Genomic DNA, 20,860 nt, shown 5'->3' with positions numbered 1-20,860 from the left:
AGAATATAAAAATGACCAGATAGGACTGTGACTAGCGTATGATAAAAATTTTCCCTTACAAATGTTTTCAACAGAAAAAAAAACCCCAAAACAAAACCCCAAACAATCAAATTTTTAACAGTAACAAAATTTTAAGTCAACTTCTTAGGTTTTCTGCTATGAATTAAAAAAAACCACCAAAACTAAACCAAAACACAACCCAGAAGTGACATTTTGTTAACAAAAATAAGCTTACTCTTCTTGGAAAGTCCTGCAGTAGTGTCTTATGTTTGATACGTGATAATCAAATTTATACAGGTTTTTTGTAGATCTCCTTGTTTCTTCCAGAAGGGAGGATTTCTGGCTATGTTACTCTGAGCATAATTCGGAGATTCCCTTGGCACAAGCAGGGGAAACTGTAACTCTTGATACGGTCAAGAAGACGAAACACAACGTGATAGGAGATACATTTCAGACAGGAAAGTTGGTTTACAACAATAGTAGTAATTTCCACAGCACAATTGCTGAATCAGAATATTTTTCTGTCCAAATATCTTGGTTATCACAAGGAATGAAAAATAATTACAAAAAACCCCACAAAACCCTTGACCTATTTGACTAGGATTACTTGAAAACATAATTTTGTCAAAGGTTAAACACTTTTCCTAAACTTACTCCTACTTTCACAACATAATAATCAGCATCTAATTTGCAGTGCTGATATAAAAAACACATCATTTTTCATTTCCCAACAAATTATGTATATTACCCAGTTCAGCTGATAGTGACTTGGTGACTCTGCATCCAGCAAATGAATTTATTTACGAAATGTGGACCTTCAGTAAGTGCTATCAAAAACTCATCCATTCATCAGACTTGAAAGCACACCAAGACCCTTCCTAAATGTACTTGTGCATGTGAGATAAGCAAGTGAAATAGTAAAAAGATGTAAAGGTTGCATGCTTTAATATATCACGTTCAGGCATCATAAAGTATTCCTCAAATGTTTATTGTATTTTGCTACTGCAACACATTGTACACCTTACCATCACGGATTATTCCCTTTCGAGATTAAGAACTAAGAAAACACTCCTTTCAATAATTAAACTCCAAAGTCTGGATAATCTCCAGGTAAATAAATCAAGAAATATTGGAAAAATGATTAAACAGGAACTTTGCCTTAGTTTCAACTGCTTAACTGCTTGAGACTGAAAATCATGCAAGAAGTATTGAAAAGTTGCACGTAGAGCATAGGACTGACTGGTGAAACTTTCACTCAACAGGAGGCATTGATTTAATAATTTAGAATCACCATGTACAGAGACTAACAACAAAGAGCAGGAAGACATAGAGGAGAGAACTGTAGCAAGGGAGAAGGGGGGTGGGAAGGAGAAAAGCACTTACTGTTTTTTCTCTCACTGCTTCCACATGGTCAGCTCCTGGCAAAGGTGCTGTTTGAAGAGGAATTTCTTCTTCCTGAGCTTTTTCAGCTTTTGAAACCATTTGTGAAATCCCAGTTGTCAAACCCTCTTTCCTAACGTCCTCTTGCTTCTTAGCTTGCAGTTCCTTACAAGGTGCTTCAACTTCTGCTTTCTGTTCAGCAACGTGGTCTTTATTCTCAGCTGTAATCTGCTCTTTTTTGTCCTCTGGATGTGGTGTGCTTTTTTCTGGAAGCACAGATTTTTTATCTTCTTCCAATATACTTAAGGATTTCTTCTGGTCTGAACTTATTGTTGCAGGAATTTTATCTGCTGCAAGTGTCTTCAACAGTTGCCCTTGCTGAAGTTTTGGTTCTTTCTGAGCTTCCTGTTGGATTTTCTCCACTGATGAAGTTTTCATGATTTTCTCATGTTGAACTTTTGGATCTTCTTTCTGAATTCCATGTTGGATTTTATCAACTGAAACTGCCTTTGACAATTTGACCTCCTGAAGTTGTGCATCTTCCTTCTGGGCTGCCGGTTGGATTTTGTCAGCTGATAGTGCCTTTGCCATTTTCACCTGTTGGAGTTTTGGGTCTTCTTTCTGAATTCCATGTAAAATTTTGTCAGCTGAGGGTATCTTTGCCAATTTTGCCTGTTGAAGCTTTGTGTCTTCCTTCTGAACTCCATGCAAAATTTTATCAGCTGAGGATGTTTTTGCCAGTTTTGCCTCTTGAATTTTTGCATCCTCCTTCTGAACTCCATGAAGAATTTTATCAGATGAGGCTGTCTTTGTCAGTTTTGTTTGCTGGAGTCTTGGGTCATCCTTCTGAGAAACACGTTGGATTTTATCAGCTGAGGGTGTCTTGGCGAGTTTTCCCTGCTTAAGTTTGGCATCTTCTTTTTGAATGTCTTGCAGGATTTTCTCAGCTGATGACGTTTTTTCCAGTCTCCCCTGCTGAAGTTTTGGAGCTTCCTTCTGAACACCTGGTTCTTTCGTTTTTGCTGCAGTGGGCGGTGTGGAAGTCTTTGGAGGGTGATGTGAAACAGCAGGCACAGGCTGTTTTTGAGGAGTAGCAGGTGGTTTGGATGCTGGTTGTGAGGGGCCTGGTTTCGGAAGTGGCACCTTGCCCACGTCCCCAAGCTGACCTGACATTGCCCTTTGGGTCTGGCAATTTAAGCACAGCCATTCCTGTACCTGTGATACAACAAAGATATGAAGTTACTTATTTGAAAACTTAACAGTAAAATCATATGGTGTTTTCAACTTACACAGTTGAATACTTCTAGCCTGAATGCTGTGCATACTGAGAGTTTACTTTCTTTCTTTGCTGCTCTTGCAGCAAGAGCCGTAACAACTTTCTAACAGCAATGAAGTGTATCAGGTCCCAGAAAGCCAAGCTGAACAAGTATAAAAATACACTGTGAAAATTAACAGCAACTACATTGTTCCAAATCATTGATGACCTTTACGTACAAACTTTGCTTATATATTTCTAACATCTATTGTTTTCTAAAGTCTGATAATCTGTCAATAGGTCCCACTGATTTTGTAAATCTGAGCAAAAGGGGACCCATGGCTTTTTGTGTTTCTCTTCAGAAGTTACCTTCCCCTCTTGAATTTGTCTATATGTATCACTGCAGAAATTTAATAAGGCTGTAACCCAAAAGAAAGATCCCCTGTATGGTCTTCTGCTCCCTTTACTGCTAAATCCCTGTTTCACACTGGTTCCTTTACTTGTCTTCCCAGAAAATCAGAAAAAAAGGACAAATGCTTATATCTGTGCAAAAGACCTTGTTGCCAGTTGCCTAGCTACTACATGAGAGGAGTTATCAGACTGTTTCCAGTGGGATTTGGGGTACAGTTTCTTTAGAATAGCAAAAGGAAATTCTGAACACAGAAAAGTAATGAACGAAAAAAGCCCAGAATCTTCCAGATACTAGAAAAGATAATTAAGCTCTACTTCATTAGTGCAAAATAAGCTCCACTGGAATATTAAAATCTTTGTATGCTTTTTTAAAACTTCTTTTACTGTGACAATGAAAGGTCTTGGCAATACAGTTGTTGTATTTCTCTGATTTAGAGAACTCAGTGACCTACTGAATATGAAGCACATGAAAAAAAGCAAAATTGTTTTATTAGTAATTATATAGGTAATACTGAAGATAATATTAGGATGGCATGGATGACTGATCAGTTATATACCATTGGATATTTTAGAATCTCCAGTGGTATAAAACCAGTTGGACAGATGTGGCATTTAGTCAGAAGAAGGGGTATCTGGCAGAAGTGTGTGACCCCAGAAACATTTGTGTGTTTTATATTAACAAGTAAAACGGTAATAAATGAGCTAACACCAAAAGTGGAGACTCTTAACTCTAGCTCTGCTCCTGCCAACAAATGCCCAATGACAGGGGTATAAGCATCAGACTCCCTGCTCTCCTTTCGACTCTAACTTGCCTTTTTCAGCGTAAAGAGGGACCTTAACTTCAACAAATGCACTGGCAGGTTTTCCTACCAAGAATACTTAATGCTTGGTGATGCCACTGATGTATGTATGGATACAGAATTTATCACAGAGGGATAAGGGTTGGTCATGACAGGACCACAAATGGCTTTTCAAGATGGTGAGGCATCTCTCTATTCATCTCTAATGATGGAGCTTACACGCTCAGGCTTCATATCCCATCCAGGATATTTCTGAGCCCATTGGTGCACAGTAGGTATGTCCAGGAAATTAAGATTTTTGGTATCTTTAAGAAATTTAAACATTTTAAGATTAGCTGGTTTAAAGCATTCATCGGAATTGTGTAAAATCTACCAAAACTCCCATTTATGAAGTCTATTTGCACACTTCAGATCCAAATCCCATTGTCTTTACAATGTTACTGGATTTTGATTGTTTTTAAAATAATTGAGTCTCTACTATGATGCTGCTCCTTTGGAAAAAAATAAAAAATAGCTGGTTAGGCTAATAAGTAAAAGATAAATTACAAGAACTGTAGATGAAATGACAATTGCATGTGAAACAAAATTTAGTAGGAAAAGCTCATTTGGACTAATTTTGCTGAAACAGAACTAAAGAGAAGCTATTTAATGCATAAAATAATTGTCTTTGTCTAGCAAATATTGTTTCAGGCACAAGAAATGCAAGAATGCATGCATTATCATTCAGGTCATCTAACAGTTGCCTTGCGTATTTATTATTCTACTTTTATAGAAAATGACCTAACTAGAGTGTCCTGGTAATTGACACAAATAAATATTTATTAAAAGTATTTGACAATATTGTCCCAATAAATGAAGTTTATTGACTGAATCAGCTGTCTCGAAATGCAATGAAGCCCCTAATAATTACTGTGCCCTTTGCCACTGAATGTGGTTCTCTATCAGAATATTAAACATAATTTAGGTTTAGTTTTTCTGTGCAAAAAAGGATTAAAACATAATCCTCCAGGGAAGATTACCCTTCTCCATAAGACAATGTGCTCCAACTACACATCATTTGTCTGGGAACTCCTAATTAAGAAATACGAATAAAAGGAACTTGTATTTTAATAAATGTGTAAAATCTAACAGGTTTTTTGCGAGTATTTCTGTTAGAGGGGTTTGTCTGGATTTTTTACTATGGTTTCCTTCCTTTTTATGGGCAGCAACATTTTTTTCCTAGAAAACAATATTGGAAGCTGTAAGTACACTGTGACCTGCCTTTTATAAACTTAAAATAGAATAAATACATCAGGAAGCAAATCTGGTGAACAGAAATACATGTTGTTAGTATTATCAGAATTCTGTAAGTGACTAAATATACTAGATAACATTTAGCATACTTAGACTACAGACAAAAAGATACAGTTTCACAGTGTCCTTGATTCTTTTCTCATAAAAGTTGTAAAGACCACTATACAAAATTGACTAGATAATTATAATAGACCAATTTTGATGTTAAATTTATTGGAGGGCACAAAAGCTTTTAAACCCACTAAAAAGTGGGCAGGTTTTTCTTTCTTAAATCAGCCTGACAAATACTCATTTCACAATGCAAGCAGAAATAATACCATTATTATTTGTCTTAATATAGCTTCTGGCACCACAGGGTACGCCAATAAGGAAATACATTAATGTTATTAAGCTTCTCAGAACCAAGGCTTAACCATCCTTGGTCAAAGCCTTGCCAAGCTGCTGAAGAGGGTTTTAAACTAAAGTTGCCACGGGAGGGGAACCACAATCCATCCCACTCCTACCAGTTTGGTACTAATGCCATCAAGAGATGCCTAGAACCTGGAAAAAAATTGCAGGGCAGTGGGAGACCACCTGAAGAAACAAGGGAATTCCAGCAACGGCACCCAGTCAGTCAGCTTCATCGGGGCCCACCTCACATGCCTCTATGCAAACTCACGCAGTGGGGAACATAAACAAGAGGAGTTAGCGTGCACAGCTGTGGGGCTGTGATCTGCTTGGCATCAGGGAGAGGTGGTGGGATGACTTTTCTGGCTGGAGTGTTGAAATGGAAGGGTACAGGCTGTTCAGGAAGGCCAGGCAGGGGAGGTGAGGAGGGGGTGTCACCCTCTGTGTCGGTGACCACCTGGAGTGCACGGAGCTCTCCCTGGGGAGGGGTGAGGAGCCGTGAAGATGATCAGAGGGCTGGAGCACCTCTCCTATGAAGACAGGCTGAGAGTTGGGGTTGTTCAGCCTGGAGAGGAGAAGGCTCCATGGATACCGTAAAGCTTTTTCCAGTACCTAAAGGGGCCGACAAGAAGGCTGGAGAGAGACGTTTTACAAGGGCCTGTAGTGATAGGACAAAGGGGAATGGCTTTAACCTTAAAGAGGGCAGATTTAGATTAGGTATAAGGAAGAAATTATTTTCTGTGAGGGTGGTGAGACACTGGCAGAGGTTGCCCAGAGCAGCTGTGGGTGCCCCATCCCCTGGGGTGCTCAAGGCCAGGCTGGACGGGGCTTGGAGCAACCTGGTCTATTGGAATGTCCCTGCCTGTGGTGGTGGAGGTGGAACTAGATGATCTTTAAGGTCCCTTCCAACCCAACCCAATCTATGGTTTTATAATCTTCAGTTTCATAACAACATAATTAGGTGCATGGTTCAAGACATGCTATACAGGTATTCTTAAAGAACATGTAACTTCATACATCAAATGCACATGTTTTCACAGTACCATTTGTTCGTGACAGAATTGGGATTTATTTCCTTATATTTGTATCCAGTTTCTAGTGTCTCTATGTTTGTTTCTTTTCTATGCATCTACATTTGGCTCTTATTACTTCTCCTAGCTCTGCTGGTTAAGTAGATCCCATTTACTAATTCTTCAGCCGCACCCTACTCACTGCTCATACAGTTGCTCATTCTCAGATTCATCAAGCCACTTCCCTCATTTAAGTCCTTCAGAGACTCAGTTCTTTGAACTGCCTGTAATGACTTCAGCAACTTTAATAATAGTAGTAAGTATTTAAAAACAAGAACAGTTACCCAGCCACTGTTTCCTCTCAGCTTTGCTCACTGACCCTATTCAGTCTGTCTTTCTTGGATTAAGGTTCTTCAACTCAAGGACTGTGCTTTGAGTTGAGGACATAGTAGAATAAGTCTCTTAGAAAGGAAAACATTTACAATTAACATAAGCAATGGAAGGTGATGATGAGCAAACTGCATTAAATCTTGTCAAGAGATGGAAGTCCCAGCCTTGCCTCCTTGCCATACTGATGCAAGTGATGCTAGTGAAATAACCTGGAATTGTTCAGATACACAGTGATTTAATGAACACTGCTATTCTCCTCTTGGAGTTTTGTTGTATCTGTATCTTTTTACCACTTCATTTTTTAGCATTGCTATACACTTCTCCCGAGCTGTGTTTTAAATTCCAATCTAAGTTTTTATAATCATGTGGATATTTGATCACAAAAAAGCCAAGAAAAATCTTCTTATATCACCAACCCTCTAGCTCCTAATTCTCTGTCAGAACAGTTCTCTGTAAAATCAAATTTTGTACCATGAAGTCATATGCCTCAGCTTTAGACTTGTCTTTTCCTCAGTTAACCTCATGCCCTGAATGCAAGCTTTTCCCTAAGGCTATTTTTTCAGTTAGCCTGTCAACCCAAATTCATGAGGACTTGGGAAATGGACACCATCTTCTTTCAGCAGTCTTCACTCGATAAATCTTATAAGCTCTTTACAGAATTCTTCACACCCTTTGTTTCCAGAATTGGTAGTCAACGCTATTATTGACAACACTAGTGATACTAGTGTGCTATGGCACTTTCCCTGTGTTTTCAGCAGTCCTTAAAACCCCATATTGATGTCCAGAACAATGTAGCTGTTTCCCAATGTTCTCCTCATTCACTTTCATAATAAACAAATGCCAACAAGAAAAAGGCAGACAACATTCATTATGCATATCTGTTTTCCAGTTGTCATGCAAGAGCTCAGGCATTTTGGTTCCTTTGCTTTTGCATTCATATACCATAATATTAGATAATTTCAAGTAGAAAATAATAGATCAACTATTCCATCTCCCTGCCAGTCAAGGATTCTTTATTGAAGTATGTTGATAAGTTCATTACCCACTCTTGGCAAACACTGATTGGCAAACAAGAGGTGTTTTTTCTCACTCTAAGTAACTCAACTTACTTAATATATCTGTGAAGGCAAAACCAAACACTTCTTCCTAGAAAACATCTCTAAGTTACTTCAGAAGGCAAATACTTTAATTTCATTTAGATACCAACCAACTACTCCCTTTGTCATGGTTAGATGATATCTTTATCCCTTCCTAATTCTTCCTCCTCACTGCTCTCTGGAAAACAAAGTCATAAAACCAACACAGGAATGAAAAAAAGCATTAAGAAATAAATCTCTGAACAAATAATATACTTCTGATTTTGCTTTCTAGAATAATCACATTGCAAAGCAGAATCTTTATCAACAGCCCCATGCTAATTATAAAAAAACCCTGAATATATTTATGAAAAGAAAAGTATGCTTTTTCTCCCTGATTACCTCATAAACAAAACAGAGGAAAGGAGCAATGCATGCAGTCACTAAAATATTTTTTCTTACTACTCAAATTTGCCATCTTCTTTTTTACTAGGCATAGATTTGAGTATGTTTCTTAGAAAACACAAAAATATACACCTAAAAGTAAGATGTCTCTGGCATAAATACTTATATTAACTAGTTGTTATAAGATGCTAAGACAGTTTTGCCTTGGATATTTGTTTGTAATTTATTTGGTTTTTTGTTTTCACAAACTTGTACAGCATGTTTCCAAGATCTCATAGGAATAAGCCACTTAATGAAATAATTGAAAAAGTAACCAAATAGCCCACCCAGAGAATAAAAGCTATCTGGATGAGCATAGCATCTTGAAGATCAGAAAAAGCAGGGATGAGGAAAGAACTCCCAAAAACTGAGCTAAGACCAATTCTGCAAAGGAAATGTAATCAAGCAACAAATATTTGGTAACCTTGTAGACAAAAAGGTATCTACAGAGCAGTTAAGACTGCTTCAGATTAAAGTATAGTCCATGTAATATGTGCTTTGATCTCCAATTTTTATGATAGTGATATTGAACAGAAGCAAATGTCAACAGAAATGAGGACACAGAATATAAATCACCATACTGAACATGGAAATCCATCAACATGAACAGTATCCATTAAAGTGTATTGGCATAAGAAAGCCAAATTAAGCAGCTATGAGATACGCACAATCCACCCAAAGTGAGTGACACACAGCTTAACCACATTCAACTCACAGCCACTTCTATTTAATATGTAGAAATGTTCCTGGTAACTACGGCTCTGCTAGTCCAATTCAAATGTTTAGAAAGTTTTAGAAAACTATTTGAAAGAAAGTTGAATTGATCCTTGTGATGAAGAGAAGGGACTAAAATGCAACATGAGCTTACTGGGGGAAGACTGTGTCAGATAAGCCTTGTATTTTTTTCTTGAATAATGTAATTTATTCTAGAGGTAAAAATTAAACTATTACATGTTGAGCCTACTTGGATTCCAGCACAATAACGAAACCTGTGCCACCATGAAATGTTTAGTCAAATTTGCAGAGATGAGTCAATAAGTTTCCAGGTATGAAAAACACATCTCCTATAGAGGGAAATTACCTTCCATTCTTTTTATGCTTTAGTTACTTTCCTACTGTTTTAGTTTCTTTACAGTAGATATGAACACAGGTTTTGGAAGCCTTCACATCCTCCTGTCCCTGAGAGATCTATTGTAACATGAGGCCAGAGTCACTCTTCCCCTTGTGAGGTCCCTGTCCTGCTTGTTACAGAATGGCACGTTTTTGCAAACAGGAGAGAAGGAATACTGGAAACCCTTGGCCCAGGGGTTCAGATGTCTATGATGCAAGGCATAGGTTGGTGCAGCAGAGCTGTAAGTCCTCAATTGAGTTTTACTGTGAAAAAAGGCTGTAAAGATGTGAGAAGGTGTTTGAGAGAAAGCCAGGTGCTATAAGAAAATAATAATAATAAAAAAACCCAAACAAACAAAACCCAACAGAGTGTCATTGGGAGAAGAATTCAAGAAGAAAAATACTGACATGAAGAGATCTAAAACCAAAAGAAAAATACACAGAAGTGGATGACAGCAACTCAGCAACAGCGATGGTCAGTTGGTTTGTTCCAAGGAGCAGAAGCTGATGCTCCCCAACCTGAGTGACGATTGCCTGCCCAGCAAACACTATTCATGGGCCCCGCTGAAGTAGTGAGTATATTAACGGTTCTTCAGATGCATGTCTGCTATGTGTGTTCATCCACAAATAATTGCTCTGCACTCCTAAAGTGTACTCCTTGCTGAGTCCCTCTGCACAGAGTAGACATTGCCTAAACAAAACAATGCAGAGAGGGAAGGTTACATTCCCATATAGAATGGGAATGGTGGCCTGAGCATTCCCTTAGGATGTGTGAACTACAAATTCAGATCCCACACAGACTGAGAACTCAGATCTCCTACCTTTAGGGGAAATATTCAAATCGCTAGACTTACGTGTAAAAAAGTTACCACCACCATCACACAGAATAGTAGAGGGACATACATATTCAGACCATGACCAACAAATCAGGTTGTAGATCTGGCAGGAGAAAAATAAATAAATAAATAAAACCCCCATACACTGTTCTTTATCCAAAGTGTTAGGGAGGATGTAACTGCCTAAGCAGCCAGCTTGGCACAGACAGGGTCCACAGCTGAGCCTCTACGGTGTCCAGAGTTAGGAAAATATAAGAAGGTTTTCATAGATGCTGTGTGCCTGTGGAGGTCACAAGCAGTGTTCCAGGATTATTCTCCTGAATTGGTACGTATAAATTTTGTCTAAAATGTCACTTAGGATCTTAAACATATTTTTTGATTTTACCCCAAGTGGAGAAAGGATGTGCAAACAAATGCTTAGTCAGATGACTGGGTTTCAGAGAAGAGGTTAGAAAAATATGGCTAATTTAACCTAGGGAAATTAATCCCACAAGTATGACTTATATTGGAGGAAAGGTATACTGGCTGCAAACCAAATGGATATAAATTTTCCATGGTTAAATTTAGGTTTTAAACTAGAAGAACTTCCTTGTCATTACTGATTTGCAGTTTGGAGTATGACACAATAGGAGGGGTGGCACAGAGAAATGCAGCTGATTTCAATATATGATGTGATTGCCAACAAAATCAGTCAAGGATTCATGAAATCCTACCAGTTTTACCAACCGCATTCCTGCATTAGTACTCATGAGCAGAATGCATTGTATTATCAGCATTAAACAGATTCACAGCATTTAGCTGACTTTAAATGTCAAGCTATCTTTCAGCCACCAAAGAGAGATCACAGAAATCCATAAAAGCTGATTCAGCTAAATGCAAAATGTCAACATAAAACAAAACCAGCAAAATTTGCTGTAGAATAAAGACGTTTGTCAACAGGAGGAAGGATTACTCTTGTAGTCTGAGAATGCCTTTTTTTTGTTGTTTGAAGTTACAATGAAGATGAGACTGTTACCTGAAAAATGCAAAAAGATGAGTAGCTTTTATCTTTCTCAAATAAAGGCTTTCAGTATGTGATTGAGGAAGACCAAGTTATCTCAGCATCTCAGGTTATTGTCATTAATTGATAAGCTTGCTTTTAAGCCATCACAACTGTGAAATCAAATAAGTTATTTTCAACTGTTTTCCTTGCAGACTTGTATACGTACTCAGTTACCGCTGCTCATGTGACATGTTGGGATATTTATTAAAAGTCACAAAACCCGACATAACTAAAAATGGATTTTATATATTTATCTCTGTTGCCACTGGGAAGCCAATACAGCAAAAACAAGTGAAAGGCTCCTACCTATTTTTCCTGCTTGCATCAGTAGAAATATTTGCTATATGCTTCCTGGCTACTGCTGTGCATTATCTATCGAAAACAATGATTGCTATCCAGGTTTATGCTGCTCAATTATTGTAGATACACAAAAGTCTCAAAAAACTTTGGTCAGTGTGTTGGAAGATACAACTAATATCAAAACAAGAATAGAATCCAGCTTACTTCTCTTTATGTCAATTTTGAAGTGCTACAGAAACCTAGAAGAAAAGAAAACAAAAAGCCAAAAAAAAACCCCCACTTAACCTCTGCCTGTTTAAGGGTATTGCCTCTGACAGTGCTGGTATTTGTTCCGAACTGCGATACCTTAGCATATAGTCTACATGAGTTGCCATTTCTGCATGCTGCTCTAAAGCACCTTCATGTTTTTACTTGGCATCTAACGGGCAGCAACAAAAGTAAAATCTATTTTATTCTACGGCTGCAGTCCACAACCTTCTGTCTTAATATTATGGGAATTCCAATCATAACTGAAGGAAATAAAGCAGTTCTAAGAAAAGAAATCTTAAATTTCTCTAAGGCTGTTTTAGCTTGCCATCTTCACAATAAAACATTTTGGAGTAAAACTGTCATTAAATCCTTTAAAAATTACCTCCTGATCTTTTTTTGCCTTCAGTTGCTTCCAGCATCTTCCAGCATCTCAGTAATGGCAATATATTTCATGGTTTTAGAGTGAGAAACATTCCAGAATATTAGAAGACATTTACAAATCACATAAATTCAAGTTTATTGGAATACTGTATAACTGTTTACTGCGGTCTAACTGCACACTTATTCTTTAGGCTGTTAAATCTTATTTGTAGCTTAGCATTGTTCAAAACTGGGGTCGGCACTACCTAAGCATGTGAGAATGCAGCATTCCCACTAAACTGTGGATGTGTATTGTGCAGACATTTATAATTGTGGTTGTTAACTTCTACCTTCAATGGACATAAACGGTAACATTTAGAAGGCAGTTAATGTTATCTATTACAGGACATTAGACAGGAAGACTGGCACTTTTAAAGTGCCTGTGTCCACTGAACACAGGGTGGGAGTGTAGCTGATTAGACCAGTTACTCATGTCTACAGTTGACAGTGAATATCACCTTGATTTTTGAGCTGGAAGAAACTGCAACAAATAAAAAAAAAAAAAATACGGGAGAACACATATGGCAATGAGGTAGCATTGACTAGTACACTAGGTGCATAGTTACCCCCTCAAAATCTGCTCTGAAGCCTCTGTCTTGAATGCAGTGACTATGTGCAACCACTGTTTGGGTCTTCCCCTCCTTTGTGTTTTTTCTTCTTGTTAATGTCTTCCATTCAAGTTTGTGCTCACTCACTAACAGAAGCTTTCAGAGACTCTGAATTTTTGAATGAACACATCTGGATGCTGGAGTGAAAACAACAATGTAAGTTGCTCAAAAAGGTGCCAAACATCTCACCTGTTTTTCTGAAGTGTTGGTAGATCCCAAGAAATTCTTCTCTACCTTGTTACTGTCCTGTCACACAAAGCCTGATGACCTCCACAGGTCCCTTTCAACTGCAACCATTATGTGATTCTGTGAATGTGCTAAAAACTAATACTCTTGGCAGGAGAAACTGTATCATTTTATTCAGTCAAAAGGTTTCAAAATCTAAATTCAAAAATAAAAAGGTCTATTTTATAGAGTGGTAGAGCAATCAGCAAGTTATTCCCCTAAGATTTTGCTTTGGCTCCAGAAAAAAAATGAAAGCCCTCGTGGAACTTTGTCAGCTGGTTTGCTGTCATTAAAAATCTCTTTCCCTCACACCAAGCATTAAAGGAAGAGAGTTGTAAATACTGCTGCAGATCACCAGAAAAGTACAGAGGAATTGGTGCTTCTCCCATGTGTCAGGAATTATTTGCTTCTTAATTTTAATAAGGTTGGGACTTCTGAATATTCCACTCAATTATGAACAGATGAAACACAAAATATGACAACACAAGGATGACCTACTTCCTCAAATGAATGTGTATGGCCTTACCTTACTTCAAGATACATCCCAATAACTTCAGAAAAAGCTCAGATTTTCTATCTTTTTTAGCAACTGTTCTGCTGTCTGGGAATTTTTATTTTAGTAATTACATTTGATAGATAATGGGATTTTTCTGTGTATAGTGGCTGTGTATACTTTCCGTTAGTTATTTTGCTGAAGACCCTTAGAGGCTTAGAATCATGCTGTCAATGCATAAAAATGTATCACTAGTGTAGACATCATCATAGATGCAAAACAAGCAAAGCTGTCAAAAAAATAACTGTTTTTTATTGTGGATGGGGAACATCACTACACTTGGTTTTACTCTACATCTACCTGCACTGTCATGTGTTTGTTGGGTTTTTTTCATGCACTATTATAACAAGATGACTAACAGTCCTCCTTTGTATTGGCATATAGAGGTAGGAGTGCTGTTGCCCAAAACAAAGGAATGAGTCTTCCTCCTCAGTCTTACACAGAAAATTCCCGTCAAGCACTTTGCTGCCTCTGGTGACCACTTCTTTTGTTACCATGGCAAAATCAACGCAAATGAAGGAAAAAAAACCCAAAAGTGGGTATGTGCATCATCCAAATGCCAAAGAAGTCAATGGCAGATCCTCAAGGACTTCAGTGGAATTGGGATGATTAAGATCTGTGTACACTTCCGAGAAATTCTGGATTATAATGGAAATCCATAAACATTATCTTAAATGGAATAAATATTTCTTTTTTTGTTTGTTTTTTAGGTTTGTTTTTTGGGTTTGGTTGGGGTTTTTTTGTTTTTTTTTTTTTTTTTTTTAAACTGTAAGGAAAGATTTGGAAACTGTAACTCCTTTGGACAATTATATATCATACTTGCAGTATCTGTCATGAAAATACTGAATGATCTCCAGGTGCTACCACAATGTAATTTTGTGTAACCTCTGCTTCACACAGAATGATACCCTGTAAGCCTATGGGTTGAATGTTTTAACTAGTGATTCTATAAAACTGAATTTAGGAGAACCTGTTAACAGGCAATGTTTTACTAAGAGAGTGTTAAAACAGTCTGTCCTATAATAAATACCCTCTTGATTTTCCATCTCTACCAAAGATTCATTAAAATATGTATCCTACTGTTGGTTTCTTTAGTTCAAATGGAGAGTATCTACTTCATGTACATGCTTTATGTTTTCACCTTTACATACAAGTTTTCCAGAGTCTATACTATGGCTTTGTTTTAGAATACATACTGCCATCCATTTATTTTTGTATTTCCAATATGAACATCTAAAGAGTTAAGATACATGGAGTGGCATCTAGGTTTGGGTCTTGGGTTTTCCGCTAAAGTGTAATATTCCAAGTTTTTTTTCAGATTACTTCCACAATTAACTGCTGTCCTCTAGTCAAGGAAATAACCCACCCCTATCACACCAAGGCAGTGTACCCTTCTTTCACTGTGACAAACTCCATAAAACATAAGAGGATCCACAGGGGAAACATATCTATCCTTACACCACAGTTTCCTTCTCTGGCAGGAAACTATGCATGCTCAGTTGTGCAAACTATATTGGTAGGCACAGGTATTCATGATATTGCCTTAAAAGATAATACAAATTTTAAAAACCAAGAAGCCAATCAAACAAAGATCAACTAGATTTCTTTTTCTTTTTTTCTTTTTGTTTTTTAAGTTCTTAAGATATTTTTGAATATTGACTTTTACAACAAAATATGCATGAAAATCAGATGTGGAGAGTGTCAATACCATCTTTATGTTAAGCAGCCTTCCAATCCAAAGTCCATTCCAGCATGTTTTCAATATTATTTTGGTATCTCACTTCACTCAAAATGACACTGGAGATTCAGTATTTACTTCCAGGATAAGAAGTTAATAATTATAAACATACTTCAGCATATAACTGACAATCATAGTCAGATAACAATTGTTGCAATGACATTCTCTTTCACAGCTTCTTTTAAGGAGATTCCCAATTAGATGACCAAAACAATTTCAACTTACTTGTATCCATGAGACATGAAGGTGCCATTGTGCATTAATTAGTATCAGTACATGACCTCTATTTACATTATTCTTAACTTGTTTGATGGCATTATTGTAGTTATTCCACTTAGATCATATATACCGAAGTTGTGTTAGTGTCTGAAGCAATAATTTTATAGTATAACAGTGTTTAATAACTGGCTAGTTGCAAACTCTGAGTTTTAAAAATAATGTTAATTATCGTAATCCTTCTTGGCTATATGTAGATGTTGAGTAGCCCTATTATGCTTCTTTGTACCCTTTATTACAACAGTCTCAAGGAATAACTGCATTCTGCGCTTTCTCGTAGCTGAATCATTATTCCCCACACAACTGGTCAGCAGAGAGCATGAGTATTCCCATCCCATCACTGCTATTATTTGTTCTGAACTGACAAAATGTCTAGTGTCAGGGATGGCATTAAAACAACAAACATATTCCATCCCCTGAAGAGTTTGCGGTCTGTTCAGTCCTGTGTTCAATGCTGACCTTTTATGGAGAGTAGAGAAAATGTTTTTTGTTCAAAAACTGGGGCTTAGCTGTGGAACTAGATGAGGCGAATTCTGTACTGAAAAGGACAACCTATTCTTTATGTTTCAGAGTGTCTAGCACTCCATGGATCTTTATCAGATCTCAGACTATATATTTGATGATAGACTACAAATGCAACCTTTTTTATCTGAACCTTAATGGATCATATTAATAAACAGCTCAACCACTCTCTGTAATATCTTTTTTTTAATTTATTTTGGCCATTCCACATGGAAATACAGAGAACTGATGTACATCATTATTCTGAAAAGTCCCTTTGCATTTTCTTTGATCTCGCAAACCAGATAATCCTAAAACTAACATATGTGTTTCACTTCAACAATGGGCTTTGCAAAAACAAAAATCTCTTCAAAGACAGCTTGAAATGTGTCTGTCTTTTGCCTGTATTTTGTCTGTTACTGCATGCATAGTCCTTTTTATGAAGAGGGATCTGTATGCTATTTCACATAAGTGAAAGTGGCTGATCAACACTCCAAGTGAAATGCTATGGAGGACGATGGGAATACTTAAAGAACAAAAGGGTTATTTTTTACGCTTATTTCTATCCAGTCTCATCTCACCTAAATTCTAATACTTAACCGAGGAGCTGGAAGTTTTGACCCTGGCTACTCAAACTCACTTACTGTGGGCATCACCTCCGGATATGAACACCACTGGTGGGCTGACTGCTGCATCTATTCCTGATCAGGGTGAGAGCCTGCAGCAAACTATGCTCCAGACAAACCTCACTTCCAAGAAGAAATCTGTGAGATGTGCTGAGAGCCCACACTGAAGTCCAAAGATAAACGTTTCTTAAAATGATAGCCTGAAGCAAGGTCCTAAATCTGTTATCTGATACCTAAATAAATGGTGTGATATTTGAAAGCTCTAAATACCTGAAGACACTTCCACTTCCCATTTTTCAGTTCATCCCTTCTGTTTGAATCTTACCTTAATCAGAACCACACTGCGCATATCTTTTCCATCACTTATGTTTATTTTACTTGACTTTACCATTTGAGTTTATTAGCATTTAGTAATGATTTATGTATAATGTTTGCTCTCTGTGTTATGTGACAGATATATGAACCCTTTAGATGCCTGAAAATGAAGGGGAAAGGCAAAGAAACAAGCAAACAGAAAGACTGGGGAGTAATTCATACTGGAGGAAACAGACTATACTCAAGGAAGAGAGCACAGGTCCAGCAGAAAGTGAAGGAAAATCACTTACCTGGCTTTGGAAAATTACATAAATCATTAACTACAAATACATTAAGGAGGTTGCATATGACCATTTCCTGATATACTGGCAGCTGTCATGGCAGTAAAGAGATAATAAAAGAAACCAAGGAAACAGATATTACACCTGTGCAGTATGACCACGACTTTGGGTGGCACAATACGAGCTGAGAGGCACACACACCTTCCAGCAACTTCTTGAGCTCTTCCCAATGGACGCCTCCTCTAAAGACCCAACAGGAGGAGGTGAAAACCGTACTGACCTCCCTCCTTTAAGATCATGACACAGGCAGTGTGAAGAGCTGGCAGAGCACAGGGATAGTCACAGCTTCCATCTCCTACAAATTCACCGGCTGTTTTTGCAACAGAGGGCTACGAATAACACTTTATCATTAGGTGTGGCCACTGCCACTGATAAGAGGCAAATTCCCAAGCTTCCAGGCAACGCAATCCAAAGTCCAGGGAAAGGCAAAGAGAAAGATGAGATGCAAGTGCAAAAGGGGAAACCCAACCTTTTTTTAGTGCCGTGGCTTCTAGGTCCTTTGAGATTTATGCTGATTATGTCTCAAGAAGACTGTGGTAGGCATATTTTAACTCATCGTAATCTTTTCTGTATGCCCTGCTCGTTGATTTTACCTTGCACTTTCCTGCCTACAGTTTTGCCCTTGTACAGCCACACAGTATGAGCTACTGGAAAGGTTGTCTGAAAAAACCAATATGCCATTAGTCAGCAAGATAATCCTGTCAAACATGGTAACTCAAAAAAGGGGAGCATGCTGTGTACTTCCATAATCTGGCAAATATGTAAATAAAGAATTTAAAAAAAAAAAAACCAACCCACAACATTTTTCTTGGAAAACTTCAGACCAATATTCATTAAAATTTCTTCTCAATATTTCTCACAGAAACATGCTTGCAATCTGTTTAAAAGCACAACATACTGTGATGGTACAGTATGACTTAAAGCAGATGTTTTCTTAGCATTTAATGTGCAAATAAATAAAGCAATCAAACACAATAAGCTTGAGTTTACTTTCAAGAGACACCATAAGTACAATTATGCAAAGAAAATACCAAAAAATCTAAACCCGTGTAAGTCTGCCCAAAACAAATGTACTTCTAACTCTCAATATAGACATTAAATACAAGAGGAAAAGACAGGGTTTAAATGCTAGTAAAAAAACAAAACAAACCAACAAAAAACCAAACCAAACCAAACCAAAACACAAAACCCAAAAACCAAACCAACAAAAAACTAACCAACCAAAAAAAAAACCCCAAAACCAAAACAAGTCAAACAAAAAACCCCAAACCAACAAAAACCCCAAGCAAAGAAACAAACAAAAACAAAACAAAACAAACAAAACAAAACAAAAACAAAACAAGCCAAATGCAGTGAAATAAGGGGCCCTAATTTTTCTGTTTTGTTAGTGTTAGAAATCACTGGTGGCTCCTTGGACCCCAACACAGTGAGTTGAGCAATGGTAGGAGTACTGTTTCCCCCTGGACTTGCAATGCCTGCTGACCGACACATGCATTATGCTGTCACCTCATGCTGAAGTTTTGTAGTCACAGTAAAACCTCAAATTATATCATCCATGGAGTCCAACAGTGCACTCATAAAATGGAGCTTTTTAAAATATTAACCTTATTTGTATTTTATGATGAAATATTTGTTTCTGTAAGACTGAATAAGTTTTAATCAAATTTCCAAAAATTTCTAAACAACAATACTAAATGTTTCAGATCTCCTGGAATACTACCTTAATTACTTGAAGATTATTTATTTTAATTGTAAAATTCAGTTTTTCACGTCTTAAAATACACATGATTCTACTCTAATGAATATGAAGTGGGAAAAAACATCTAACAGATAACAAAAAATAAAGTGCCCCTGAAATGATTGCCTTGCAGTCCTTAGTTGCTCTTTCACTACTTTTTACTATCACCAGAAGAATAAAGAATCTTCTCAAAACAACTATGTTAGCTCAGCTTTAATACTATATTACACAATTACTTAGGTAGTTAAGATGATTCAGAATTTCTCCTTGATGAGAAGACAGAGGATCCCTCCTCAAATCTTCAGCCAACTGCTGTAAGATATTAAATTTTCCATGGAAAGGTCAAATTGATAATCTTACACTCGTACATGTATGAGTGATACACAGATGGATGTTCACATGCAGACACACGGATGCAGGATGTTGCAGGAAGCCAAACAATTTGACTCAATATATTTATAGATTCCTATGGCCAGAATAGGCTGTTATTCTCAACAGATTTGATCCTTTAATGCTAAAACCCATCTAGATTCACCAAGAGGTTTCTATTCTCATCCTTTCAGCACTTCTCTTGGGAAGATATGCAGATTTCCAGGGGAGAAACTTCTCCATCCCCAAAGTTAATTGTTCCAATAATTACTCTATACAAAATTTTTTTACATGTAGACTCCTAGATGACATAAAAAAATACAGAAATGTCAGTGAAAATATGACTCTCTAATTATTTTGTCTTCCTAAAGTATCACATTAAAAGTTTAAAAAGTTAAACCGTAAAGGAAGTATTGCCAAACCAAAACTGATGCAATACAAACTCAGCACTTTCCTACAACTCAAAACTGGACTATACATTTACTTTATACTTATGCAGTCGCTTTTGTCAACAAATATCACAGTTATTTTGTCAGGAAAATAGCTTCCACTTTAAACTAGACAAAACTCTACAATGCTAAAAATTAGAATAAATACGGCTGTACTTATTTTGAAATCACACAATTTCCATTTGTATTTTAAATCACATTCATTGATTTTGTACCTTATGTCAGATTTAATAAACCTTATTCTCGTGGTTAATGCCACATTTTCATATCATTCTTACAATGTCAGCAGAAACTGCACAGAAGCTCAACTTTTATCTTAAAAGCACGGCCTGTCTTCAATCATGCTTTTAAAAAGGCATTTGATGCTAAAATGTCCTTGGTAAAACTTTTTTTTTTGTATTGCAAATTGTAGAAAACTTGTAGCAGTATTTTAAAATAATTTTAATATAAAATGTTACTGAGTTCTAAGTTTAACTGCTCTATTGACAAGAACCCATCTCTCCTTTTGGAAGTAAACAATTTTCTTACTTTAGTTTACACCCAAAATATTAATATCTGTTGCAAAATTGGTGAAAAAAAATAATTCTCCAAACATTGGACTGAATTCTATCTTTTTATCCCTTATTAAAAAACAATAAACAACACATACACCAAGTAAGTAAATGAGGAACATTATAAAATAAAATATATAATATAAAATGCAATATTATAATTTGCT

The 20,860-nt window shown here is 36.9% G+C and overlaps 1 protein-coding gene across 4 annotated transcripts in view; it reads right to left on the bottom strand.

Moving 5' to 3' along the window:
• Positions 1-20,860, bottom strand: part of PCLO (piccolo presynaptic cytomatrix protein) — a 402,702-nt gene that overhangs the window by 211,731 nt on the left and 170,111 nt on the right. For all 4 annotated transcript variants that reach the window (XM_056341741.1, XM_056341742.1, XM_056341743.1 and 1 more), the window contains exon 4: positions 1,384-2,595. In XM_056341741.1, the coding sequence (XP_056197716.1) occupies positions 1,384-2,595 (1,212 nt within the window). The remainder of the gene's footprint in view (positions 1-1,383; positions 2,596-20,860) is intronic.

This window comes from Falco biarmicus, chromosome 5 (genome assembly GCF_023638135.1).
Source record: "Falco biarmicus isolate bFalBia1 chromosome 5, bFalBia1.pri, whole genome shotgun sequence".
Lineage (NCBI taxonomy): Eukaryota > Metazoa > Chordata > Aves > Falconiformes > Falconidae > Falco > Falco biarmicus.
Note: the sequence above shows the minus strand (reverse complement) of the source record. Positions and strands in the feature narration are given on the sequence as shown.